At 34.5% G+C, this 23,570-nt stretch overlaps 4 protein-coding genes across 6 annotated transcripts; 2 read left to right on the forward strand and 2 right to left on the reverse strand.

The window, feature by feature from the left end:
* Positions 1-11,191: 11,191 nt before the first annotated feature.
* Positions 11,192-16,285, forward strand: LOC120152972 (protein TIME FOR COFFEE-like). Of its 3 annotated transcripts, none has more exons than XM_039165024.1 (12): positions 11,192-11,397; positions 11,484-11,771; positions 11,856-12,013; positions 12,117-12,336; positions 12,420-12,735; positions 12,832-12,892; positions 12,984-13,052; positions 13,145-13,364; positions 13,493-13,538; positions 13,645-13,711; positions 13,825-14,187; positions 14,294-16,285. In XM_039165024.1, the coding sequence occupies exons 1-12, from the start codon at positions 11,322-11,324 to the stop codon at positions 15,770-15,772; spliced, it is 3,363 nt and encodes a 1,120-aa protein (XP_039020955.1). In that variant the 5' UTR covers positions 11,192-11,321; the 3' UTR covers positions 15,773-16,285. The 3 variants fall into 3 exon arrangements, with proteins under 3 accessions (XP_039020955.1, XP_039020956.1, XP_039020954.1); XM_039165025.1 differs by having other exon boundaries at positions 13,148-13,364; XM_039165023.1 differs by having other exon boundaries at positions 11,194-11,397; positions 12,984-13,070; positions 14,294-16,283.
* A 744-nt stretch (positions 16,286-17,029) lies between these two features.
* On the forward strand, positions 17,030-17,823 carry LOC120152934 (photosystem I reaction center subunit II, chloroplastic-like). Its single transcript, XM_039165011.1, has one exon. It carries the CDS (start codon positions 17,087-17,089, stop codon positions 17,702-17,704), a length of 618 nt encoding a protein of 205 aa, XP_039020942.1. The 5' UTR covers positions 17,030-17,086; the 3' UTR covers positions 17,705-17,823.
* A 115-nt stretch (positions 17,824-17,938) lies between these two features.
* Positions 17,939-21,080, reverse strand: LOC120152971 (NKAP family protein-like). Its single transcript, XM_039165022.1, is given in 3 exon segments — positions 17,939-18,052; positions 19,219-19,911; positions 19,914-21,080. Coding segments are annotated over 2 exon segments (1,725 nt in total). The 5' UTR covers positions 20,950-21,080; the 3' UTR covers positions 17,939-18,052; positions 19,219-19,222.
* A 753-nt stretch (positions 21,081-21,833) lies between these two features.
* Positions 21,834-23,213, reverse strand: LOC120152938 (FCS-Like Zinc finger 8-like). Its single transcript, XM_039165012.1, has 3 exons — positions 22,934-23,213; positions 22,142-22,851; positions 21,834-22,058 (listed from the first exon to the last, which is right to left on the reverse strand). The coding sequence occupies exons 2-3, from the start codon at positions 22,837-22,839 to the stop codon at positions 21,989-21,991; spliced, it is 768 nt and encodes a 255-aa protein (XP_039020943.1). The 5' UTR covers positions 22,840-22,851; positions 22,934-23,213; the 3' UTR covers positions 21,834-21,988.
* Positions 23,214-23,570: the final 357 nt, after the last annotated feature.

Below are 23,570 nucleotides of genomic sequence, written 5' to 3' on the forward strand. Positions count from 1 at the left end.
TGTTGTTAGTTATTTTCTCTTATAATCTCATTAGAGAAGTCTCAACGTCTCTTTAAACTCTCTCTCGAGTACTTGCAACAAAAATGGTTTTCCTACTCAAACCAGGATGAATGTATCAATACTGGGCCAAGCAGTATCGATATTGACTTTAGGGTATCGATATTATCCAGAGTACTGATACCAAAATTAGTTTCAATGTTTTAAGAAATTACTTGGTATCGATACTCTTATCGAGAGTATCGATATTGCCCCGAGGATCGATACAAAAAATAGCTTCAATGTTTCAAAAATTATCCTAGTATGGATACCCCTATAGGGAGTATCGATACTCTACCCTCAATACAGATACTTCCATGAGTATCGATACCAAAATTGGCTACTGATGTAACACTCATATCCCGTATACCTTTTCATACACAAGATACAAAGGTCACATCACTTTATAAAAATTTATGTCATTTGAAAACCCGTAAAAATTTGTTCCAATTTAATCAACTATACTATAATATATTTGTAAAAGCAACCTACTAAAATTATCACTTAAATACATTACAAATTATTCACTACAGTTTGATTACATGCCAACTATATTCTCCAAATGAATAAGTTTGTCATAAAGTTACTGATGAGTCAACCTTTAATGAATGAAAGTTCATGCTACTGCTACACTCCTTACGCAACTAATCTTTTCTTTTACCTACGTGGGAAAGAAATGCACGTTAAGTATTTACTTAGTGAGACATAATACTACAATGATATTATGATTATACGATAATATCTTACAAATACTGAATGAATAGTTTAATTTCATCAGTCATAAAAACCAGTGAAGCCCTTCTCAATTAAACCATAATTCTTTTATACTATCATAGAAATTATTCCTAGTATGTCCATCATACTTATCCTTCTATACGTCTTTTTCTTTTTGATTTTCTCTGTATACATTAAATATGAAAGTACTATACATGTATTGCACCAATGTGCTAATTAATCATGTATCTTTTATAATAATTATGGTGGCACTTTACATATTATTAATACACCTTTTTGTACTTTCATTTAGGTATCATTTTCTACCCATTATGTTCTGTTTACGTTCTCCTTTATAACATCCCTTCATACGAGTTATGTATTATTGTACATTATATATATAAACATATATAGATTTCCTTCAAATCACTTATATATATCATTCATATTACGTTATTTAGCATTTATTCTTTTACCCAAAGGTATTTAGCTTTTCACTTAACTTCCATATTTGACACTTTTCTGTCAAATGCACAACTAATCCATTATTCTTTTACTTTAGAGCAGTCTCTACTATAATAATCGTTCCTAGTATTAATTAACCCTTCCAATCATTATACATTCTATGATTTGTACCCATAATGCAGTGCATTAATACCAAATTTTTTCTATAATTTACACAGATTACTCATCCACTACAATTACGACAATTCACCTTATATATACATAATTATTTCATTAATAACATCCATTCATGTTTATCATGCACCATTATGCATTTTAAACTATAACATCTTTTCTGTTGATAATGCACCCGTATGCATTTCAACTATAGTATACTTTTCTTTTGATAATGTACCCATATACATTTCAACCATAGTATACTTTTCTGTTGATAATGTACCCATATACATTTCAACCATAGTATACTTTTCTGTTGATAATGCACCCATATGCATTTCAACTCTAGCATACTTTTTTGTTGATAATGTTCCCATATACATTTCAACCATAGTATACTTTTCTGTTGATAATGCACCCATATGCATTTAAACTCTAGCGTACTTTTCTGTTGATAATGTACCCATATACATTTCAACCATAGTATGTTTTTCTGTTGATAATGTACCCATATACATTTCAACCATAGTTTACTTTTCTGTTGATAATGCACCCATATGCATTTCAACTCTAGCATACTTTTATGTTGATAATGTACCCATATACATTTCAATTAAAGTATGTTTTTCTGTTGATAATGTACCCATATACATTTCAACTATGGCATCCTTTCATGCCAATAATGCACCCATATGCATTTTTCTTGTATACTGATAATGCACTCATATACATTTTAGTTATGGCATCCTTTTATGCCAATGATGCACACACAGTGACCATACGTCATTCATAACATATTATGAATTCCGCGTTTTACACACTCAGTGCCGAAACGGTTATTCATCCATATAGGATGAATTCCGTGAAATGCACATTTAGTGCCTATTTGGTAATCACCACATACATTTTTAAAACAATATACATATATGATTAGTAAATCATATAATTATATAATTTAAATGCACTCACCTGATTTTCCTCGCTTAAATATCCAAAATGAGAAGATAATTATTCAGGAACTTGACCCTTGTCTTTCGACTTACTCGACTCAGGAGTTTGTTTGCGATCTATATTCATTAAAGACATGCATAATATCAATTGTTAGTATGCTTCCTAACAATTATAACTTAACATCAATAAAAATATTATTATTAACTTCCCATAACATTATCAGGCCCAACGTAACATTTGTTGCCCTTGGGTATCGATATCCCTGCTTATGGTATCAATACTACCCTATTAGGGTATTGATACCCCCTTCATGTATCAATATCGAAATTAGTTTTGATATAGCCTGGTATCGATAGCCTCACCATGGTATCGATACCCCTTTGCTATGGTACCGATACCCCCTCTAGGTACTGATACCCCCTCTAGGTATCGATACCCAAATTAGATTTGATGTTTACTGGTATCGATACCACATTGCTTGGGTACCGAAACTGGTTGAATCAGTATCGATACCTCTTATATAATTTAGCCTAATTCTTGCCTAGGGTATCGGTACTGTTCCATAGGGTACCAATACCCCTACCCAAATTTTCCAGTTTTTTATTCGAGATTTACCCAACTTTGAGAAATTTCCATCTCCTTAACCCCTAACAATACTATATAACACTTCTCTATTTAACCTTACTAACTTTCCTTCATTTAACCACTTAAAACATCTAATATTCCTCAAGATCATTTGATTCTTAGAATCACACCAAAATTTCCAACTTGTTTTTAAACTCATTCTAGGCTTCTAATCTTTCATTACCTCATTGTCAAGTCAATTTTACCAACAAACATCCATAAACACTCATATAGCAACATAACATTTTAAAAATCATTTCTTTAAATCTCAAATATTTTACTAATCACTTAATTTTAATCCCATTTTAACTATCATTAAGCTTCCACATCACTTAAGGTTTCAAAACTATCTCATAATCGAAAGGAAAAACTGATAAATTGAAGTTTACCTTTTGAGCTATGGAGGAAAGCAAACCCACGGGAAAAAGAAAAAACTAGCTTGTTGCCTTCTTTTCCCCTTTCTCTTAAATCCCTAATTTAAATGGGTTTTAAATTCATTTCACTCTAAAAGACCATAATGCCCTATTTATTCATTTATTGATACAATTTAGTCTAACACTATTTCAAATCATTTCCTATATTTTATCATTTATTCAATTTAACCCTCCAGTTTTACATCTTTGCAAGAGAGTCATTGCCTTGCTATTTGGGGTATTACAACTAAAAGCTGATTTATGATTATAATATCGATACTAACCCTGGAGTTTCGATGCTCATTGAACGGTATTGATACCACAAAAATGTGCATTGATACTCCATGCTTAAAACCTCTTTTATTTAAGGCTACACAAAGAACAATATCGATATTATTCATTCAGTACCGATATATCTACCTAGAAATGCCTTGTTTAGGCACAAAAATGTTTCCTAAACTCTCCTCACAAGCCCCTCTAAGACTCTTGAACCTTATTTAAGCTTTATGGGAATTCAAGGCATCATTATAAGTCATTTTAAAGCAATATGAACATCAAATGATTCATTTTTCCTCAAAAAGCACAATGACCCATATTTGCACCCATGAACATAACAAGTAAGTAAATCACAACTTAATGATCTACATACAGTATAGGTGAGTTAGGAATGTGTTACCTCACTATTATTTGCTAGAAAATTGTCTGCAAGATCACCCGAGCAACAATTTCTCATTGTTCTTACTTTTGGAGCTTTCCTCAACTTCTCTCATTAACCAAATATAACAAGAACGAGTACTAACAAATTTTAAATACTCTAAATGAGTAGAAACATGATTCTAAACACTTAGAAACGGATTAGGAACAATCCTAATCTCTAAAACCAAAACCTCTATAAATGTTCCCCTATTTTGGGCACCATGACCAAACCTTGAGATGATGAGCTAGAACTGAAGTTTCAGGGAAGAATATTATAGTTTTTATCTTTATAAATTCGGATTTAAGATGTTGAGAAATAAAGTTTTCACCTTTAGTAGATTTAGAGAGGAATAACGAGAAAAAAAGAGATGGTGAAGAAGAAAAAGACAAAAAAAATACATCTCTTCCCAACGTGTGACATATGTACAATTAAAGGGGTCAACTTTTGTTTCAAACTATGGGCAAATAACTCCCTAGATCCTCTTTATTTTGACCTAAAAAATACCATTTATAACTTCTTGTTGGCTTAACCTTAAGTCCAAACCAACTCACACTTAGCCTAATTGTATTTAAAGAGACTCTCATACTCTATAAGTCCAAAAAGATTTACCCAAAACTATTAATTCGAGTTTCGAGATGTTACAATCTCGATATACATCATTCATCATTAAACGATAATTGTTTCTGGATATATTCTTCATCTCACCATTCTAGTCATCGAATGGAATCCTCGATCTTCGATTATTCCAAAACCTAAAATGAAATTTATTTTTTTATTGATTGAGTTATTAGTTTGTGACTTTTGGAATAAAGTGACCTATTTATAATTTTACTAACAATTAAATGACATGTGGAAAAGTCATCGGCTTACATAATTATCTTTTAAATTGTTTTATGATAAAATTAGTATTATTTACTTTTGATTAAAGTATTTTTAATTTAAATAAAAGAAATGAGATATATATGTTCGATAATCAAATTCGGGACTAATGTCAATTAAAAGTTTAATAATTTTTATAAAAATAGGGATTATTAATATATATACTATTCTATATTTATAGAATAACGATATTTTTTTACAGAATCAAGTCAAGTTAACTATTGGAGTAGGGATTATTAATCTATAAACTATTCTATATTTAAACTTAAGAAAATCCAAACTCCATCATTTAATATATATATGATTATGAAAAGGGTTTACTAGTAGTTTAATACGTATTATTTTATCATTATTATTATTATAATTCGTAGCTTGACCATTATAGATGACGTACCTTCCCGAAATGTCCCTCGAGGGCCACATCATCATCATTATTCATTTAGGGCCACTTCATCATGGAACAATAAACAACTAATAAAATAAATCCTCGCCATAATAACACATCCAACAAGACAAAAAATTTATGTTTTCTACTTTTGTTTATTTAGCCCCGCTTGAATCCAAAACTATCTTATAATCAATTTGATGATCTATACTTCATTTTTAAAATTGTTAATGTTTTATACAAAACTACTTTCTTGTTTAATAAAAAAACAAATGAGTTTTCCTTTATATCATATATTAAGAATGTGTTTGAGAAAAGCTATTTTATAATTAAATTTAAATGTGTATACATGATTTCCAACTAGGGTTTTTGGTTAACCATACTCTAAAATCATTTATTTAAATTCTTTAAAAGTTAGTTTATAATTAACTTTTTAGAATATAATCTTACCCGAACCGAACCGACCCGATATAAAATAAGGATTTAATAATAATAATAATAATGATAATAAATTTTCAATGAAATTATAATATTTACCAATCGTTAATGGTTTATATAAATGACAATTGATTATAATTATCTAGTTGTGAATTGTTTGTAAAATTATCATAATACATTAAATTAAGTGTAATTGAAAGCCTCTAAATGCATTTTTAAAAAGGATGTGAAATCGATGTAATTACATATAATTATATTCTTCAAATTTTATAACTAATATTATTATATAACTATATTGTTATAACTTGTAATGTCAAACATAAAATAAAGAATTAAAATAGAGGTAGACCATGACAATTAAACATATTTATATATATAATTTGTTGAAAATACGTTTTAACAAAAATAATAATTATATTTTCATGCGATTACTAATGATATCCAAACATGTTTTAATTACTTTAATAATATATGTGATATTGATTTCCAATTATGATTTCTTACCAATAATTTGATTATTTTGTAAATGGGCCGAAAGCACTTGTCTCGATCAACTAACATATCTTATTCATTTGTTTTAGTCGTGCATGTACATAAAATACAACAGAATCAAGCTTAAGTCAAAGATTACAATAAGGTGTGTTTGGTTGGGGAATGAAATCTATATTTTTTTTGTTTGGTTGGTCGGGAATGTCATTCTCAGTAATCTTACATTACCAATAGTGGATTTTTTGGGTATATTACCGGGAATATCATTACCTCCCTTTCCTTAGGTATTGTTGGATTACCGGTGTTTTGGACTAAAATGCCTTTAAATTTTTTTCTTTCAAAAATATATTTATTTTGTCATTGAATAATAAAAATTTTACGAATGTTACATTACAAATTTATCCTTAAACTATTTTAGATTTATAAAAAAAAATCTATAATTAAAATTTTATATGAAGTTCAGGGGTTAAAAAAATTTACCCTTTCGTTAAACCTTTTTATATTTTCAATTTTATAAAAACAATTATATAAATTTTATGAATTTAAATTTTTAAAGAAAATATATAAATATTTTTCAACTTGTTAAAAAAAACAAATGTATAATAAGGACAATTTGGTCAAATATACATTCTAATAATCTTTTATTCTTTTAACCAAACACAATAATCTTAAATTCCTGCTAAACCAACCAAACACAAAATATAACATTTACAATAATCTTATTCCCTGGTAATCTTTTATTCCTACTGATAATCTTACATTCCGTGAACCAAACACACCCTAATAGTTTACTTCATTAAAAAATCAAACAATGTTGATGATGAGAGGTTAATTAAAACCCAATCTAATAATGTTGATGATGAGGTGAACATTTTACTTAATTTTTTAAACATTATTTTATTTGAGGCGTCTAACAATATTAATATTTAAAGTGGACTAGTGGAAAGAAGGTGGATTTCTCTTTCTAGGGTTTAATATTATTTAATTATTACGTTTAGGAACACAAAGTATTGAAAAAACCAAAAAGACATGTTTTTATTATTTTATTTGTAATAATAAAATATTAAGTTAAGGTGGATTCTTGCGTACCAAGATTTAACTTCTAATAAAATAAGGTTTTGTTATTTTTAAAAAATATATTATAATATATTTAATCTAATTAAAAATATCAAAATACTTATAATTAAAAACCTCTTGTAGGGTTACATAATATTTAATCTAAATTAATAAATTAAATTTTTATATAAATAAATATATAAAATAATTATTATAAAAAATATTTTATATTTAAATAATTGGTCAATGATATCAAATGTTTTTAAAAAAACGAGTTGGCTCGTAGGAATGAACAATTCTTTAAAATTGCACATTCAGTCAACATAAAGTAATGAGGTATTTGTTGTTTTAATTTATCGATGAGGAAACATCATATTTTATTTGTTTAAATATTCAGTAATGGAGAAATCATTTTTTAATCCATGATAAGACAACTATTATATTTTAATTCTTTAAATATTCACATGCAAGTTGATAATGTTAGGCAGTGGAGTGTAAGACATTATATTTTTTTTGGGTGACTTTAGATTGTTTAACAAAATATAATAATTTCTTAATCCTCTCCAAATAAGAGTTTAAATTTAACATTTCCTACTTGATTATTTTAAATTTTCCTTAAGATAATCATGAAGCATTTGTGCTATTTTCTAATCCATTTTAACATAAAATGCATTAGTACAATAAAAAATTAATTCCATTTACATTTTTTAACCTAAAAGTTACAACTTGAAAGATTTTATATCAATATTTATATTCTATCCATGATCTAATCAATTGATTTTAATATATATTTTTTTAAAATACAAATACAAATTATAATTACAATTAAACATAATAATAAAAATTTTCCTAAAGATTATCTAAATAGTTATTTTGACATTTAAAAAATATGATTGTTTTGACTCATATTCTTTTTTAAGCATTTTAGTTCCTAACATTTTATTTTTGAAAATTGTTTGTCAATAAGCAATCATCACTCTAAAATATGGGTGTTTTTATCCTAAAATAAAATATTATACCCAAAATTATGCAAAAAAAAATAATGAATAAAGTGATTGTTTACTCAAACATCATGAGCTTTTTTGCTTTAAAATAAAATAGTAGGAGTAAAATACTAAAAAGATTATAGGTCAAATTGACTATTTAATCAAATGTTGAACGCATTTTTCTGGACATTATACCTTACAAATTATTATTTTTTATTGTCTGAAGTAATTATAAGATAATATTTGTTCATGATATTTCTTAGTCACTAATAATATACTCACCATACACATACATCTATTCAAACTCATAACCTCAAATGATAATATCATTTCTTATAACCACCTAGAGCAATGGGTGAAATGACTATGAATATATAATAAAAATAATCATTTTAAAATAAAATTGATTTTATGTGATAATTGAAATATTAAAAAATATAATTTTTTTTAAATTAGTAATGGTTACAATGACCAATTTTTCGATAAACGGAATGATTTCTAATTTATTGTAACACTGAAAAAACTTGGTTTAATAATATGATCTGATTTTAAATTGACCCAACAATCAACAATGGCAATTGAAAATATATAAATGTAGATCAGAAAAAAAAAATTATTAAGATCAACAATTATTGAAAATTGAAAACTGAAAAGCGCCACATAAAAATGAAGATTAGTTCCCGCCCTTAAAGATAGAGACGAAAAGGTCTACATTAAAACGACAGCGTTTTGAATCTTTTTTTTATTGTTAAAATAAATTGTTATATGTTTTTGGTTAAAAGTTACGACTGGTACAGCGTTATATAAATATTTTCCAATAGAAAAATTAGTTTTCATTTAAAAACAAATAAGATAAAAGTATTTATCATAAATAAATATATTTAATTTTTATATTAAAAATTTGTTCAAAGTGAGTAAGGTTTTTTTAGCACTCTAGTTTAAAGTAAAAATTTCGCTCTGACTAATCTGAATCTATTCGGATCCTCCACATAACTTTAACTTTGTTAGATAAATATTTTAATAAAATTTTTATATATATATTTAAACTTAAAATCTTACTTAAACGATAATAAATGAAAATGCAGCGAGTAAAGTTATTATATTTAATTAATATTTTTTTAATATTGTTGTCCAAATTCTGAAAAGGGGCGAGTTAGTGGGCATTTGCCATATTCCATCAGGAAAGTGACGTAGGCATCTAGAATACGCTAAATTACATAAATGACATCATTTTTTTTAATTTTTTTTTCTAACACCGTTTGACTAATATTTCCAGAAGTAGCACCCTTTCTGCTGAGTTGATAAAGGCGCATCCCCGGGGACGCGTTTTACCCGTGTTTTCGCTGAGTTGGATGTCACGTGTGGAAGGCGCGTCCCCGGGGACGCGCCTTTGCCATATCAGCAGACACGTGTGGAAAGCGCATCTCCGAGGACGCGCCTTCCATTAAATGTCATAAATGCCTCTATCCGTTTTTCCTAACTACCCCTCCTCCTCTCTCATTCTTCACACCAAAATCATATTCTCCTCTATTATATAACTCAAATTCTCCAACTATTTGAGTTTTAATATTGTATCATCATATAACCGTTAACTCTTATGTAATTAATATTGTATTTAAATGAATGTTTTTGTTTCTAATAATTTAATGTTATTGCATTTATATAATTTGTCAATGTATGTACACCTAAATAATTTTTTTAACTTTTAAATACATAAATATATTAATATATTTATTTAATATAATAATTAATATTATTAGTTATAATTTTTTTTAAAATATAATAATAATTTCACCTTCTAAGTAAAGAAAAATATTAAATTAAACAAATTAAAAGTTATTAAAAAATTTATGTATACAATGACACATTTCATGTTCTGATTGGAGGATTAAATTTATTAAATTAAATTTTCAATAAGACTAATTTTATAAAATATGTAAGTCTTGAAGATTAAATATGTAATTATACTAATTTATTAACTTATGCATCAATATTTTCGTTAAATATTGATATGAGATGACTAGATTGATAACATTTAAATAATTAACTGATAAAATTAATAGATCGATAATCAAAATCAAAAATAATAATATAATCATATGTGTAATATTATAATTTCATACATTTTTCCTATAACTACAATAAAGTCAAAACTGGTTTTCATATATTGTTATATCATATTAATGTAGATAATTCACTCCACCTTTAACACACATTAACAAAATACATTTCATAATTCTACATTATAATCGAAACATTTTACATAATATATTATTAATTTATAATAATAAAAATAAACTATTTATTATAAAACAAATACGTGTCTGCTGAGTTGACAAAGGCGCGTCCCCGGGGACGCGCCTTCCACACGTGGCATCCAACTCAGCGAAACCGCGGGTAAAGCGCGTCCCCGGGGACGCACCTTTACCAACTCAACAGAAAGGGTACTACTTCTGAAAATATTGATCAAGCGGTGTCAGAAAGGGAAAATTTAAAGTATTAATTTAGCCCTAGAATACACATCTGTCCAAAAGATAAACTGTGGTGATTAGCCTATTCTAGTGAAGGAAAAATCTAGACCGTCAGATTTCCATTTTCACGCGAGTGAATAAGCAAAAAATAATATTAAAAAAATTAAAAAAGGGTACAAATTGGCTAACAGCGGGCTGTTCAATATTATTTTTCAAAGTTTCAATTAAAATAATGATAATATATTAATTTATTACCTTTTTAATTTAAATATCATATTTTATTTTCCATTAAAAAAGAAGGAAAAAGAAGATCAGAGATTTTTTAGCACAGAAAGCAAAAAGTCGGGTTGAAAATCAGAAAAGAATCACTGGGGAGAAATATAAAGACGAGAAGAAAGAACCGTGAACTCTTATCTTTAGATTATTTACGGTGAAGAAGTTCTCGAGAAACAGTTCTTTTTGCCGGAAACGAAGGCGAATTGGTAAAAGGCCGATTGTTCTCTTCGGAAGATTTATTTATTTTTTGGTTGGTTGAGGTTTTGATTGAAGAGTATATATATTATGGAGAGAAACAAGCACGGAAGAAGAGGATTGCATAAACTTCGTCAACGAAGCAATAATCTCCGATATTCACCTGGTCTTAGACCTTTTTCCTTTTTTATCTGTGTAGAGAGTTTTTGTTTTGTTTTGAGTTCGTTTGATTGATGATTTTTTTGCTTACAGAATGTGGAGAGATGGAGATGCGGGAAACAGTGAGGTTGAGGGAGAGAATGAGAAAGAGAGAAAGAGACCTAGATTCGTTGAATCGGAACAAGCGTCGCGTGCCGAATAAGGTGGACGGAGAAGAGAGTACGGAGGATAGTTCAGGTGAAGAGGAGGAAGAAAACGAAACCGAGGAGCTCAATAACCGTAAACTTTCACCCTCGGTTAGAATTTCTGGGATAACAGCAATCCATTCGAAGGCCACCGATGAAATGATAGGTTTTCCAGTTCCCAGAAAAGCTCGCTCAGGTACCAAAATTGTTGTCATTCTAATTATTTATATTTAGATATAGAAAATGGAGCTGATTTTCTCTTTTGGTATTTTTTTTTCAGCTTCAGTTAAAAGGTCGCATGAGAATTGGGTGGCCGGAAATGGTGGTTTCGTCGAGGAACAAAACCATATGCGAGCTTCCGTGTCACCGGCTCGTCGGAGCGTTGAGTCTGACCGATTTTCACCGTCTTCATCAAATGCTTCAGTTAGAAAGAAGATGGTCAGCTCACGTTTTTGTTTTTAGATTTACTTCTTCTTTTCGAGTGTGACGAAATTGAGAGGATTTAGCTGTTTTTGGGTCTTTCTTTTTTGAGATGTTGCAGAAGACAAATCGACCCAAGACTCGGCTTCCAAAGGCGACCACGTCGAGCTCTGTTCAAGAGGATATTGAGATTGAAATCGCAGAGGTTCTTTACGGATTGATGAAGCAATCGCATAGCTCCAAGAAGGAAGATAGTGCGGGAAATCCTTTGTCGATGCTTGAATCTGAAGATGAAAATATTTCCTCCACCGATATTAAGCCTGATCCATTAGTTGCCGATGGTAAGTACTTTAATCATTCAATCCTTTTTCTATAAAGTCTTCTTCTTCTTCATCATCTTCTTTTTAATTAATAGCACATGCAGGCTCAAAGGAGAAGAAAGTTGAAATTGTGGATTCTCCAACTCCACCGAAAGTTGAGAACCAGCAGCAGGCAGAGATGGAAATTTGTTCACCAAAAGAGGGTCAAATTTCGGGACCTAATTCAGTAATTTCCGATAATGGCGCAACTGGAGCTGCATCAGTGGCAATCGAGTCACAGGACAAGCAAGGACATTCGAAACCATTCGTTGAAGAAACAAAATCCGTGGATAGAGCTGTGACAGAGGAAAATTTCGTTAGGACTGAAAAGGAATCTGCTAATTCGAATGTCTATTTTCAGGATCCGACAGCAATCAAACTGTATGCATCAAAGAATCTTGTTATTTTTGTTTGCCTCCTTTTATTAATGCTCTCAAGATATCTGATTTCTTTTTAAATGGTATGGAATAATAATAGAATATCAACGGAGAAAAACGGGGAAAACCAACTTGAAGAGAATTTCAAGATTGATTTGATGGTGAGAATCTTCTCCTGTCTAAAATTTGAATTAGAATGATGTCCAAATTACTGAGAAAAGACTAATGATTAATGCAACCTTTTTCCAACAGGCTCCTCCTATGGCATCATCTCCAGTAAAGGATAGCTATGTGGATATCGCATTGGATCCTAATTACAAGGTTCGGAACAGGGAATCGGTTATTTGCTTTCAGGCATTTTGATTTCTCTTTCTGATTCTGTTCATGGACTAAAATTTTCATCTCTGATGCAGAAGGTTGAGACCTTGGCCAAGGATGAAGCAAATGTTGTGAAGAAAGAAATGAGGGCAGATGATGGTAAAAGCAAGAAGATGGATACAATTAATGAGAAACGAGATTCGTTGAACCTTACTCTGGAGAAGCGGGGTCAAGATGCTAGTGGTGGTTGTATATCCGAGCAAGGTCAAAAGCAACGGCTACCTAAAGTTGACCTTTCGAAAATGCAGCAAACAGGTAATTTATTAATATGTTTCAGTTTTGACTCACTGTGCTGCTCAATGAGTTTTACTCGTTAACTTTAGCTCTCGGTTCTCTCAAGTTATGATAAGATGGGTTTACTAATTTGTTTCTCTCTTATTCAGCTAAATCAACTTCAGTGCCTATGCCAAATGGTTTGCCACCTTTGGGGTAAGCTATCAAGACTTCGTTTTGGACCCATATTTTGTTTTTGTTTAAATATTCTGGTGGTATGTCATTTTTGTTTCTAAGAAGTTGAATATTATTTTTATAACAGGTATATACCTCCCTTCCCATCAATTGCGCCCATGGATGCAAGCGCTAGATCATCTACGGCATTGCAGGTATGAACTAATGACTTCCTTACTGGGCCAAAGTTTCAATATATGGCTCAGATTATTCGTTACATATTTTCTTGGCTTTAAATTAACCATGAGTTCCTATTGGGAATATTCAGCCTCTTCATTTCTGGCTTTCCCAACCTCGGCCAAAAGGATGTGTCATGCATCATTACATAGCTCATAACATACACTTACACCAGCAGTACGCAAAAGTGAAACATTTCTGGCCACCAACGTCCGGTTTTGCTTCTCTATCTGGGGCCAAGCCCAGCAAATTCAACGTGGGGCAATCTGCAGAAGCTTTGACTCTTGGAAACCCATTAGTGAATCTAAACCTTACAGAAGAGAAAGGTACGGTTGGAACGAGTTTTGCAGGTCTTACCAGGAAAGATAAAAGCCCTGAATATACCAATGATACGGTACTGAGAAAGCAGGCTGTAGTTCAAAAGGGTTCTCAAGCATCTGCTGGTAACTTGATGGTATGTTAATATACATTTTAAGTTGAAGAGTTTTTGCCACTCCATTTTCATTCAATTTGTTTCAAGAATTTATCATTTGCTAAGCCTTGATAAAATGTTGTTGCAGCATGACCCTGCTTTCATATTCCCCTTGAATCAGTATCAAACAAGTGCAAATCAACCTGGCCTTTCCAAATCTGCTACTTCTGCTAGTAAAGCATCCTCCACTGATACTTCAGCACCTGGAATCTCAACTAGCTCTACAGTGTTACCGGGAGTATCAGCAGCTGTGAGCTTTAATTACCCTAATTTGGCTGCCAACCAAGCTCCGTACTTGACTATAATACAGAACAACGGTTATCCTTTTTCTGTCTCTACTCCTGTTGGAAACCAGTCGGCAATCAGAGGAGGAACACCCAGTCAAGCGTTGCCTTTCTTTAATGGGTCGTTCAATTCTTCTCAGATGTTCCATCCTCAACTTCAGCAGCAGCAAGCTCGCTCTCAGACTTTGGTTCAACCGGCTTATCAAAATGCAGTCCCGTCATGCGGTTCATCATCATCCCACAAGCAACCAGAGTCTCAGCAGCCGCAGGGTGGACAAGTTTGTGGGAATAAATTTTTGAGCTCAACAAGCATGCATTCACAGCAGTTGCAGGAGCATAAGATGCTTTCAACCAATCAATCGCGTAAAATGGAGAATGAGATGAGTGGAGAGCATACAACTGCAAACGCGCAGAAAAAGTTTCATGGCCAGAACCCACCATTTCATCATCAGCCGCTCAACTTTGCCTTGGTACCCTCTGCAGCTGTGGGTGGAGGTGCAGTTGATATCGTCCCTCAAGCATATGCCATGTCGTTTGCCTCTTTCACTGGAAACAACAAAGCTTCAAATCTTAACTTCTCATCTATGGCACAGAACCCCACAATTTTTCATAGCCTGCCTGAGATGGCTCGGCAAGGATACCAAGTTGCACCTGTACCACATGCTCCTACACAGCCGAAGAATCACCAGATATCTGATGGAAAGAGTGGATCCAGTTCAGCCAACACGGATGATGGAAAAAAGACAAGTTCAGGGAAGTCGCATACTACAAACGGTCGGACATATGTTTTTGATAATTCAGCTAGATCTTTGAATTTTGTATCCTCCCCTGTCAGAGGAAATTGGCCGCCATGCACCGTCACCACCACTACTGCATCCATAAATCCTCCCGTTGCTTCTAATTCATCAAGTTCCCATCCACGGCTGCTTCAACTTCAGAAGCAGCACATGGCGCCACAACATCATCAGCAACCTGCTACAGCTTCTCAAAGCAAGACTCAGGCAACAGACGCCATGTCTGCATCTTCCATTGCGGCTAAGTTTTCTAGCAATGCTGCTATATTCTCGCAAACTGTGCCCCAATGCAACCCTGCTGCACAGTCAACCCCATGGAAAAACTCAGCTAGAACCCCAGCTTCCCCTGCTACCAATGTTAAATTTCCCCACCAGCAACCATTGAAGCCTCAAGGCCAAACAAAAATATCATTCGGGGTAAATACCAAGTCCGGGTTATCACCACAGGGACAAGAAATACCTAGAGCAGCTGGTCTGCATCGCCTATGATTGTTGGGTCCTAGCAGTGGCAACTCGAGAAGAAGTTCAACAAGCAGCAGCACAGTAGGCTTATCGGTTCCTACTTCCAACACTGCAATCACAACAGGAGAAATCTTCTGCTGATAACAGCCAGAAATGACCTCCGGTTGGTAGAAAAAATGTGCCTCCGAAGTCCGATCTTGACCACAGGCCCATCCACCTTGTGGAGTTAAGGTATTGAAATTAAACTGCAATTATAGTATTTATGACTACAGCAGATGCAACATTCAGGGGACAAGGTGCAGAGCGCATTCAGTGCAAAGAATTTTTTGGTGAGAGGGACCAAGCTGTTCATGTTAAGTGGAAGGCACATGGGTTCTTGTTCACAATAACATTAAGAGAGGATAATGTGGAAAAGGAGGTTGGCGGCTTTTTGATAAAACCCTATAGTTTTGAAGTGGGAACCAAAGTGGGGGACCACCCATATTTTGGGTGTCGAATTATTTGATTGGTTAATGTGATGCTGACGTGTAAATAGGATAACCATTTGCTAAGAAACAATACTCTTTAGTTATATTACTATTTTATTTTATTAAAGTTTTGTTCATTTCCCTTGATTTTGTTGGTCACCCAACACTTGGATTCTTTCACGCAGGCTTCCTTAAACAGTACAGGTAGCAGAGTGTAACCCGAACCCATTTCACATTGTCTGAGGATGCAAAATTATAAAAATAAATTTTAAGGACGAAAGTAGATTATCTATAAAAGAAACAGAGAGAAAATGATATGAAGATTTGGAGGACTTGTCCGTTATCCACTTCCGGTCCATCCCTTTCCGAAGGATTTATGGGGAATCTTTCCAGTGTGTATAGAGCTTAGGTTTAGAAGACGTTTAGTGCTCTGTTCAATGACTAGAGAATGGTCGAAAACCTAAAATAGAAAGTTTTAAAGATAGCTCCACAAATTTTCCGCCTTGGACTTATGGTGATAGAGAAGGCCTACGTGAACCCTGATATCTTACCGAATAGAGTAGGTGATGGAGCCATTAAATGTCCTCTTTCACACATTGGATACATAGATATTGATCTCAATAAATGTATTGGATATTAGAAAAAGTGAGAACTAGGCTTGGGTAAGAGCAAGCATCGAAATCAAGTATCCTATTGGTCCAAGTAAATATCATCTTATCCGAATGATCAAAATCCAAACACCAGCACCCCTTTGAAAACATTTTCCCTTGTCATCATCATCCATCACACAAATCTCCAATCCCCCCCCCCCCAACACGTAAAAATTCAACAAGAGAAAAAGGAACTCACCCCCCCAAATATCATCTACATCGCCATGGCAACTCAAGCAGGTTTCTTCACCCCCACAATCACCACCCCAAAATCCCTGGTCCCATGGAAGCCATCCTCAATTTCCTTCTCCATCCCCATGTCCCTCAACTTCTCTCAAAGAATCACTAGGGCTGCAGCTGCAGACGAGGCACCGGCAGCGGCAGCAGCCATCACAGAGGAAGCTCCGGTTGGTTTCACCCCACCAGAGTTGGACCCAAACACCCCATCACCCATCTTCGGAGGAAGCACAGGAGGACTGTTGAGGAAGGCACAAGTTGAGGAATTCTATGTCATCACATGGGATTCCCCCAAAGAACAAATCATCGAGATGCCAACAGGAGGGGCAGCTATAATGAGGCAAGGCCCTAACTTGCTCAAGTTGGCTAGGAAAGAGCAGTGCTTGGCGTTGGGAACCAGGCTGAGGTCCAAGTACAAGATCAAGTACCAATTTTACAGGGTTTTCCCTAATGGTGAGGTTCAATACCTTCACCCCAAAGATGGTGTTTATCCTGAGAAAGCTAACCCCGGTCGTCAAGGTGTGGGTCAGAACTTCAGGTCAATCGGGAAGAATGTTAGTCCTATTGAAGTTAAGTTTACTGGGAAACAAGTTTATGACTTGTAAGATGAGTGACTTGGGATAGTGCTTAATGTAACTCTTTCATGTATTTTTCTCCTTTTTTTGCAACCGCTGTATTTGTTTACTGCATTTATGTAAAATGTCTCACACTTTTTAGCTAACAATTGCAATGACACCTTCATCCTCTAAAAGCATTTCATACTTTGCAACAAAGTTGTATACAAAACAAGTAAATGATGGTCGGTAAATGCATACAACACAGATTCAAACATCGGGTGACGCTAACCTAGATGAACTTGTCTGATGGTCTGTGAATGGTCATGATCTCCATTACCAACTGCAAAGTCTCACATGATGCAGTTTATCCAATTCTGATCGAAGCTCAAGAATATGCATGAGCAAGCATAATGTTTAATGTCCAGTCCCCTTGCAATAGCTATATGATATAAACTAATGATCAGTTCATTTAACTAAGCAGCTCTTTTAAAAATGACATCAGAAGCTATTTCCTTTTAGTTTGAAATCTCTTCAATTAAACAAAATCTCCTAAAGAGGACTATAAATAATGCCTACAAGCTCTCTTTCTTCATTGTCACCTCTAGAAACAATCCTGAAACGTGTTCTTAAGGTTATCGCACCCTTATCCAACATTTAGCAAAGTACAGGCCACAAAATGAAGTATCCAACAATCAGAGCTTGGATTCCAAAACCACTATATGAATATATTAACGGCGAAAAGAGAGCACATTCTAAACATCCTATGGCCAATTGGCCATTACATTAGGGCGCAACTCCAAAATTACCAGAATGCAAATCATTAATCATCAACCATTACTTGGTCACTGAGTCGGATCCAAAGTATGAAATCATTAAAAAAATATATAAAAAATATAATAATCTCAAAAGCCAACTCACCCAAGCCTGTCCATCCTATTAACATCTAAAAAACTTAATATGCTCCAACGATTTCTAAGACGTGGCAGACAAATTTAAGTTTCATTAACATGATCCCAAGCTTTTAGCCCTCGTAGCTTAGATACTTGAAAGATATGCAATCATTAGGACCTTAACTGTAACATATTTCTCTTAAAACGTTAAAAATGCAAACAAGAACCTTCATCAGCTTTTGCCAATGTCAGTACAAGACATTTAGAGGAATATACTCAGGAATTTTCTTGTCCAAACATATTCTTATCACCGGCTGAACGTTCAGTCACCATAAAGTCCAGGGTTTAAATCCGTGGATTAAGTGTTTCTCTTTCTCACCTTTTGCCTTCTCCAAGACCACCTGACAATAATCTTCTCAACTGAAGTATCACTAATTAACCCCAAATAAGGAAAAGGACTTTGGTAACAAAGCAAATCGTGCAACATACCACAATTTTTCTCATTTCTAATTTCTAATGACTACACTAAAAATGCTGTCTTTAGCGCATACAGACCCCAAAGATACTTTGATAGAAAAATCTCAGCAGTTAGCATTTACTTATAATGCTTTTAATGCAACACACATGAAAAAAATTAGCAATAAACTAATAAAGCCAACAGCAACATACACGAGGTTCAAGCATCAGCCCCATCTTTTCCAGCAAAAGGGTTGTGAGTAGGACCAACATCCTGCCCAATATGGCGCTGCACCAGCCTTTGCAAATCAGCCATAACCTTGTGCTCACGTTTTGCTTTCTCTTCATAGTTAAACATAGCCAATGCCCTCTTGTCCTCCGCACTGTAAACCTGGTTTTCTTTCCTAATACGAATGGCATTCATTCTCTGATGTCTGCTACCACTCATCACAAACCCAAGGTCCTCAAACTTTTGAATCTCCTCAGCAGAAAGACCCACTTCACCTCTTCGCGGGATACGCTTTCCTTGTTGGACATATTGTGCAATAGCATCACCTTCACCAGGCCTCAGGGCACCACCATAACTTATATGTCCCTCAGCTCTTGGCAATGGTGCCGGGCCAACCATAGGCTCATTATCTAATGCAGTTTTCTTCTGAGCCTCTATCATTTCTTTGAACATAAGAGCTTCAGCAGCATTAATATCAGCCATATTAGGCTCATCTACCATTGGTTTACTGTTGGCATCGACTCCAGAATCTGAGCTCTTATCAGAATCCGAAGCTTGACTCTCAGTTTCTGATCCTCTCTTTTTCTTACTCTTTCTAAGCTTCAAATTCAGAGAGCTTTTCCGCTTCTTTGATTTGACACGGTCATCAGAGGATATGTCCGTTTCGCTTTCACTACTCCGCTCTCATCAGAACCACTATGCCTACTCTTCTTCCTGCTTCTTTTCCTTCTACAGCTTTTTTTACTATTCTTATTCCTGCTACTCTTCTTTCTCCTCGACTTCCTTCTCCGTTTGTCTTCCTCATCATCGGATTCGCTCTCTGTGTCACTGGATTCGTTATCCTTGGAAGATGATGTTTTCCTGCTTCTACGTTTGCTTCTCCCACTTCTTCGCTTAGAAGTCGACCCCTTCTTCCTCTTCCTAGATCTTGAATAATCTGATCCAGATTCTGACTCACTCTCCGATTCGCTATTACCAGATTTTTCAGACTCGGACTCGGATTTAACTCTCTTATTGCTCTTATTCTCGTTTTCTTTATCAGAGTCACTCTTCTCATCACCTTCATCCTCACCGTACTTATCTGAAATTTTATCACCTTTATCCTCCAAATCATCGTCTTCATTCCTCGGCGGACTCGGCGTATTCTCCCAAATACAGAATATCAACGCCTTCCTCATCTTCTGCCTCTTCAGCCTCCTATACTCCTCAAAGTTCAATCCTTTCAACTCCTCGTCCGATTCCGACTCCGATTGTTTTCCGTTCCTATAATCTCGGTCCAGGTAGCTATGATTCTTGCCAAATTTCTTGGGCAGAGATTTCAGGGTTCTGGCAAGGGCAGGGCTCCTCCTTCTAGGGTTTTCGCCTCCAGGAGACTCTGAACGGTTGCGGTTTTCTGATCGGTCGCGGTCATACACATCGTAAATGGGACTGGATCGACGGCGACGATAATCAATAGAATCGTCAAATTTTTCGCGATCAAAACGCTGTCTTCTTTCAGGAATTTCGATAGGGCTTCTGTATTCAGGCGAACCAGAACGGTCACGCTGTTGGTTACCCTTGCGGCTCTGGTGGTCGCGTCCGTACGCTTCATAGCTAGGGCTACGGCTGCGACGGAGGTAGTCGGGCGAACCATCGGATTCAGATATGTAGCGGTCGTTTTCGCGATCGGATTCGTGCCTTCGTCCCGGAACTTCGACTTTGGATGTGAGGCGGCCCATCGGAATCCAATCAAAGGACGTAAGCAATTCGAAGTATCGTCTTTTGCAAAATTTTCCAAAGAGAGCGAAGAAGATCAGATCATGATCATCGAAAAAATTATACTGAACCTCAAATGAAGATAACGTTATAGGAGGAAATATGAAAACAATATACTCCTTCTAAAGCCTAAACATTAAATGAGCCGAAAGCCTATTGAACTTGAGAGGCTGCAATCCAAGTTCGAATGAATATTGAGTAGCCCAATACTTATATAGGCAGGATTGGAAATTAGTAAAATTATTTTTACCCTAAAATTGTAAAATTTTTAGTTAATGAAATAGTAAATTATTCTTTGGTCCCTGATTAAGCAAAAGTGTCCGTTTGATCCTAAAATGATAAGATTGGTTTTGATATATAATGTTAGATGAATACTTCATTCAAATTTGTCAAAATTAAATCGACGAGGTTGGTTTCAAGTTCGAGTCTTTTTGTGTATAAAATCTCCGTTGGAAGACTCATCCACCAAAGTTAGGTGTGTGATACGAGTTGGTCCAGATTAATCAGGACGAAGCTCTGAAACCGAGAGACTAATCAAAAAAATTGTCAAAAATAGATTTAAAATCATATGAATTAGGGATAAACATTCGAGTTAATAGAGCCGACTCGAGTTAAAAAACTTTGAATTAATCAAATTAATAGTTTAAATTTTATCACTGAAATTTTATTTGATTTTTTAAATCAAATTAATTTTTCATAAAAAAACGAATTTTGTTCACCCATGTCAACTAATAATTGATGTGAACGATGAAGAAAAATAAACAAGATAAAGGCCAGTTTTCCAATCAATGCATCATCACCGATTTACCAATCCAAATCATATACTACAATACTTTGATCTGACAGAAATTAATTTATATCATCATCTCATCCTCTCTTATCTGCAGGCTAAGAGGGTTAAAACAAAGTTAAAGAAAACAAGAACTGGATTTCAATGTTTGGTTTATGAATTCAATCATTTGAAACTTGAAACTAATTTAACCGTTCAGCAATTGAATGTTCTTAATTCTCCTCTCCATGTAGAACCATTTCCTGGTATCGGCACTCTTGACTGCAAAATGCTTTATCGCCTCTGCAATTATTAAACCAACCATCACATTATGCCCATTTAAGCTCAACAGAATCATGTTTTTTTTATACTTGATGAGCACGAACCTGTAAATGTAAATGTCGATCTTCTGGTGAAGATTCTTCTTGCATGTATAACAAAAGCTGAGGAAACTCTGGGATGCACTGCAACAGGACGCCACAACACAGTCATCGGAGATATGGGTTGTTTTGGGGTTAGGCCCGTATGATATAACGCATGTGTAATCCTCTGATAGCTCCATTTCTTCAACGGGGAGACGGCCATTGATGATCGTTGGTGAATCCTTCATGCAAGCGCCAAATGGTGAGGAGGGGATATGAGAATTCCTGGTTTTGATCCCGAAGTCACCTGGGGATTTTGGGGAAGAAGTGTCGTATGGAGATGGTGGGATTAGAGGGATCTGAACCCTGAGTTTTGGTTTATCCTCGAGTGTATCGACTATTGCAAGAGCAATACCTTTCGGTTCTGGGTTTTCAGGTGAGCGGTGTTTGACTGACGAGAAATTTTCTGGGGATTTTGGCTCGTAGCCCAGGGGGTTATTACATGGAGGAAAGGATGGTTTTTTATCGAGGATTGAAGTTGGACTCTTGAGAACTTCGGGTTCGGTGAGATGTTTTGCAATGAAAGCTTTGAATCTGGGAGAACATAAGAAAGATGGGGTCGGAGAAGTGAGATTCTTTTGAGAAGATGATGATTGAGAGCCATGATCCACCATTAAAGCTTGCTTGTTGCTGCTCACTGCTCTCGACCTATTCCTCAGCATAACTCGAAGCAACTGGTAAACCAAACGAGAAAGAAACAGATCATTTCAAGAAATTGAAACCAAAAAGGAAAGAAGAAAAATGCCATGGATTTACCTCTGAAACTACACCTTGTCTGTTTACTTTCTCTTGGTGAAACTCTTACACACAAATCTAAGCAAAAACTTTGTTTTTTAATTCCAGAAAACTTAAAAAACGCATAATCTGGGAAATTGAAACCCTCCCTAAATCTCAGTAGCCTCCATGGCAGAAAAAGAACAGGCGGATTCCTTGTACTCTGTCTTTTATCTCAGTTTCTTCAAATCAAAAACTGTTTTTTCAACAGTGACAAGAATCAATACCCATCATAATACAAAGCACACGGTGAGGAGCAGCAGCCACGATCAAGCTTCTCTCTGCTCTGCCATTTTTTTTACTGCAAAAGAACCGTATGGGGTTAAATTACATAACTTTTTTTTTTAAATTTTCTCTTTCTGACACCGTTTGACCAATATTTTCAGAAGTAGCACCCTTTCTGTTGAGTTGGCAAAGGCGCGTCTCCGGGGACGCACTTTACTCGTGTTTTCGCTGAGTTGGATGCCACGTGTGGAAGGCGCATCCCCGGGGACGCGCCTTTGCCATATCAGCAGACACGTGTGGAAAGCGCATCCCCGGTAACGCGCCTTCCATTAAATGTCATAAATGCCCCATCCGTTTTTCCTAACTACCCATCCTCCTCCCCTATATAAACCCC

Source organism: Hibiscus syriacus, unplaced genomic scaffold (assembly GCF_006381635.1).
Source record: "Hibiscus syriacus cultivar Baekdansim isolate YM2019G1 unplaced genomic scaffold, ASM638163v2 tig00111096_pilon, whole genome shotgun sequence".
NCBI lineage: Eukaryota > Viridiplantae > Streptophyta > Magnoliopsida > Malvales > Malvaceae > Hibiscus > Hibiscus syriacus.

Bases quoted from the DNA above. Each gene is read 5' to 3' on its own strand.
- LOC120152938 (XM_039165012.1), bottom strand. From the start codon at position 22,839: ATGCTGAGGAATAGGTCGAGAGCAGTGAGCAGCAACAAGCAAGCTTTA. The intron at 22,059-22,141 runs GTTCGTGCTCAT...TAATAATTGCAG, and splicing joins ATCGACATTTACATTTACAG to AGGCGATAAAGCATTTTGCA.
- LOC120152934 (XM_039165011.1), top strand. From the start codon at position 17,087: ATGGCAACTCAAGCAGGTTTCTTCACCCCCACAATCACCACCCCAAAA.
- LOC120152972 (XM_039165023.1), top strand. From the start codon at position 11,322: ATGGAGAGAAACAAGCACGGAAGAAGAGGATTGCATAAACTTCGTCAA. The intron at 12,337-12,419 runs GTAAGTACTTTA...TAGCACATGCAG, and splicing joins TGATCCATTAGTTGCCGATG to GCTCAAAGGAGAAGAAAGTT. The intron at 13,539-13,644 runs GTAAGCTATCAA...TTTTTATAACAG, and splicing joins AATGGTTTGCCACCTTTGGG to GTATATACCTCCCTTCCCAT.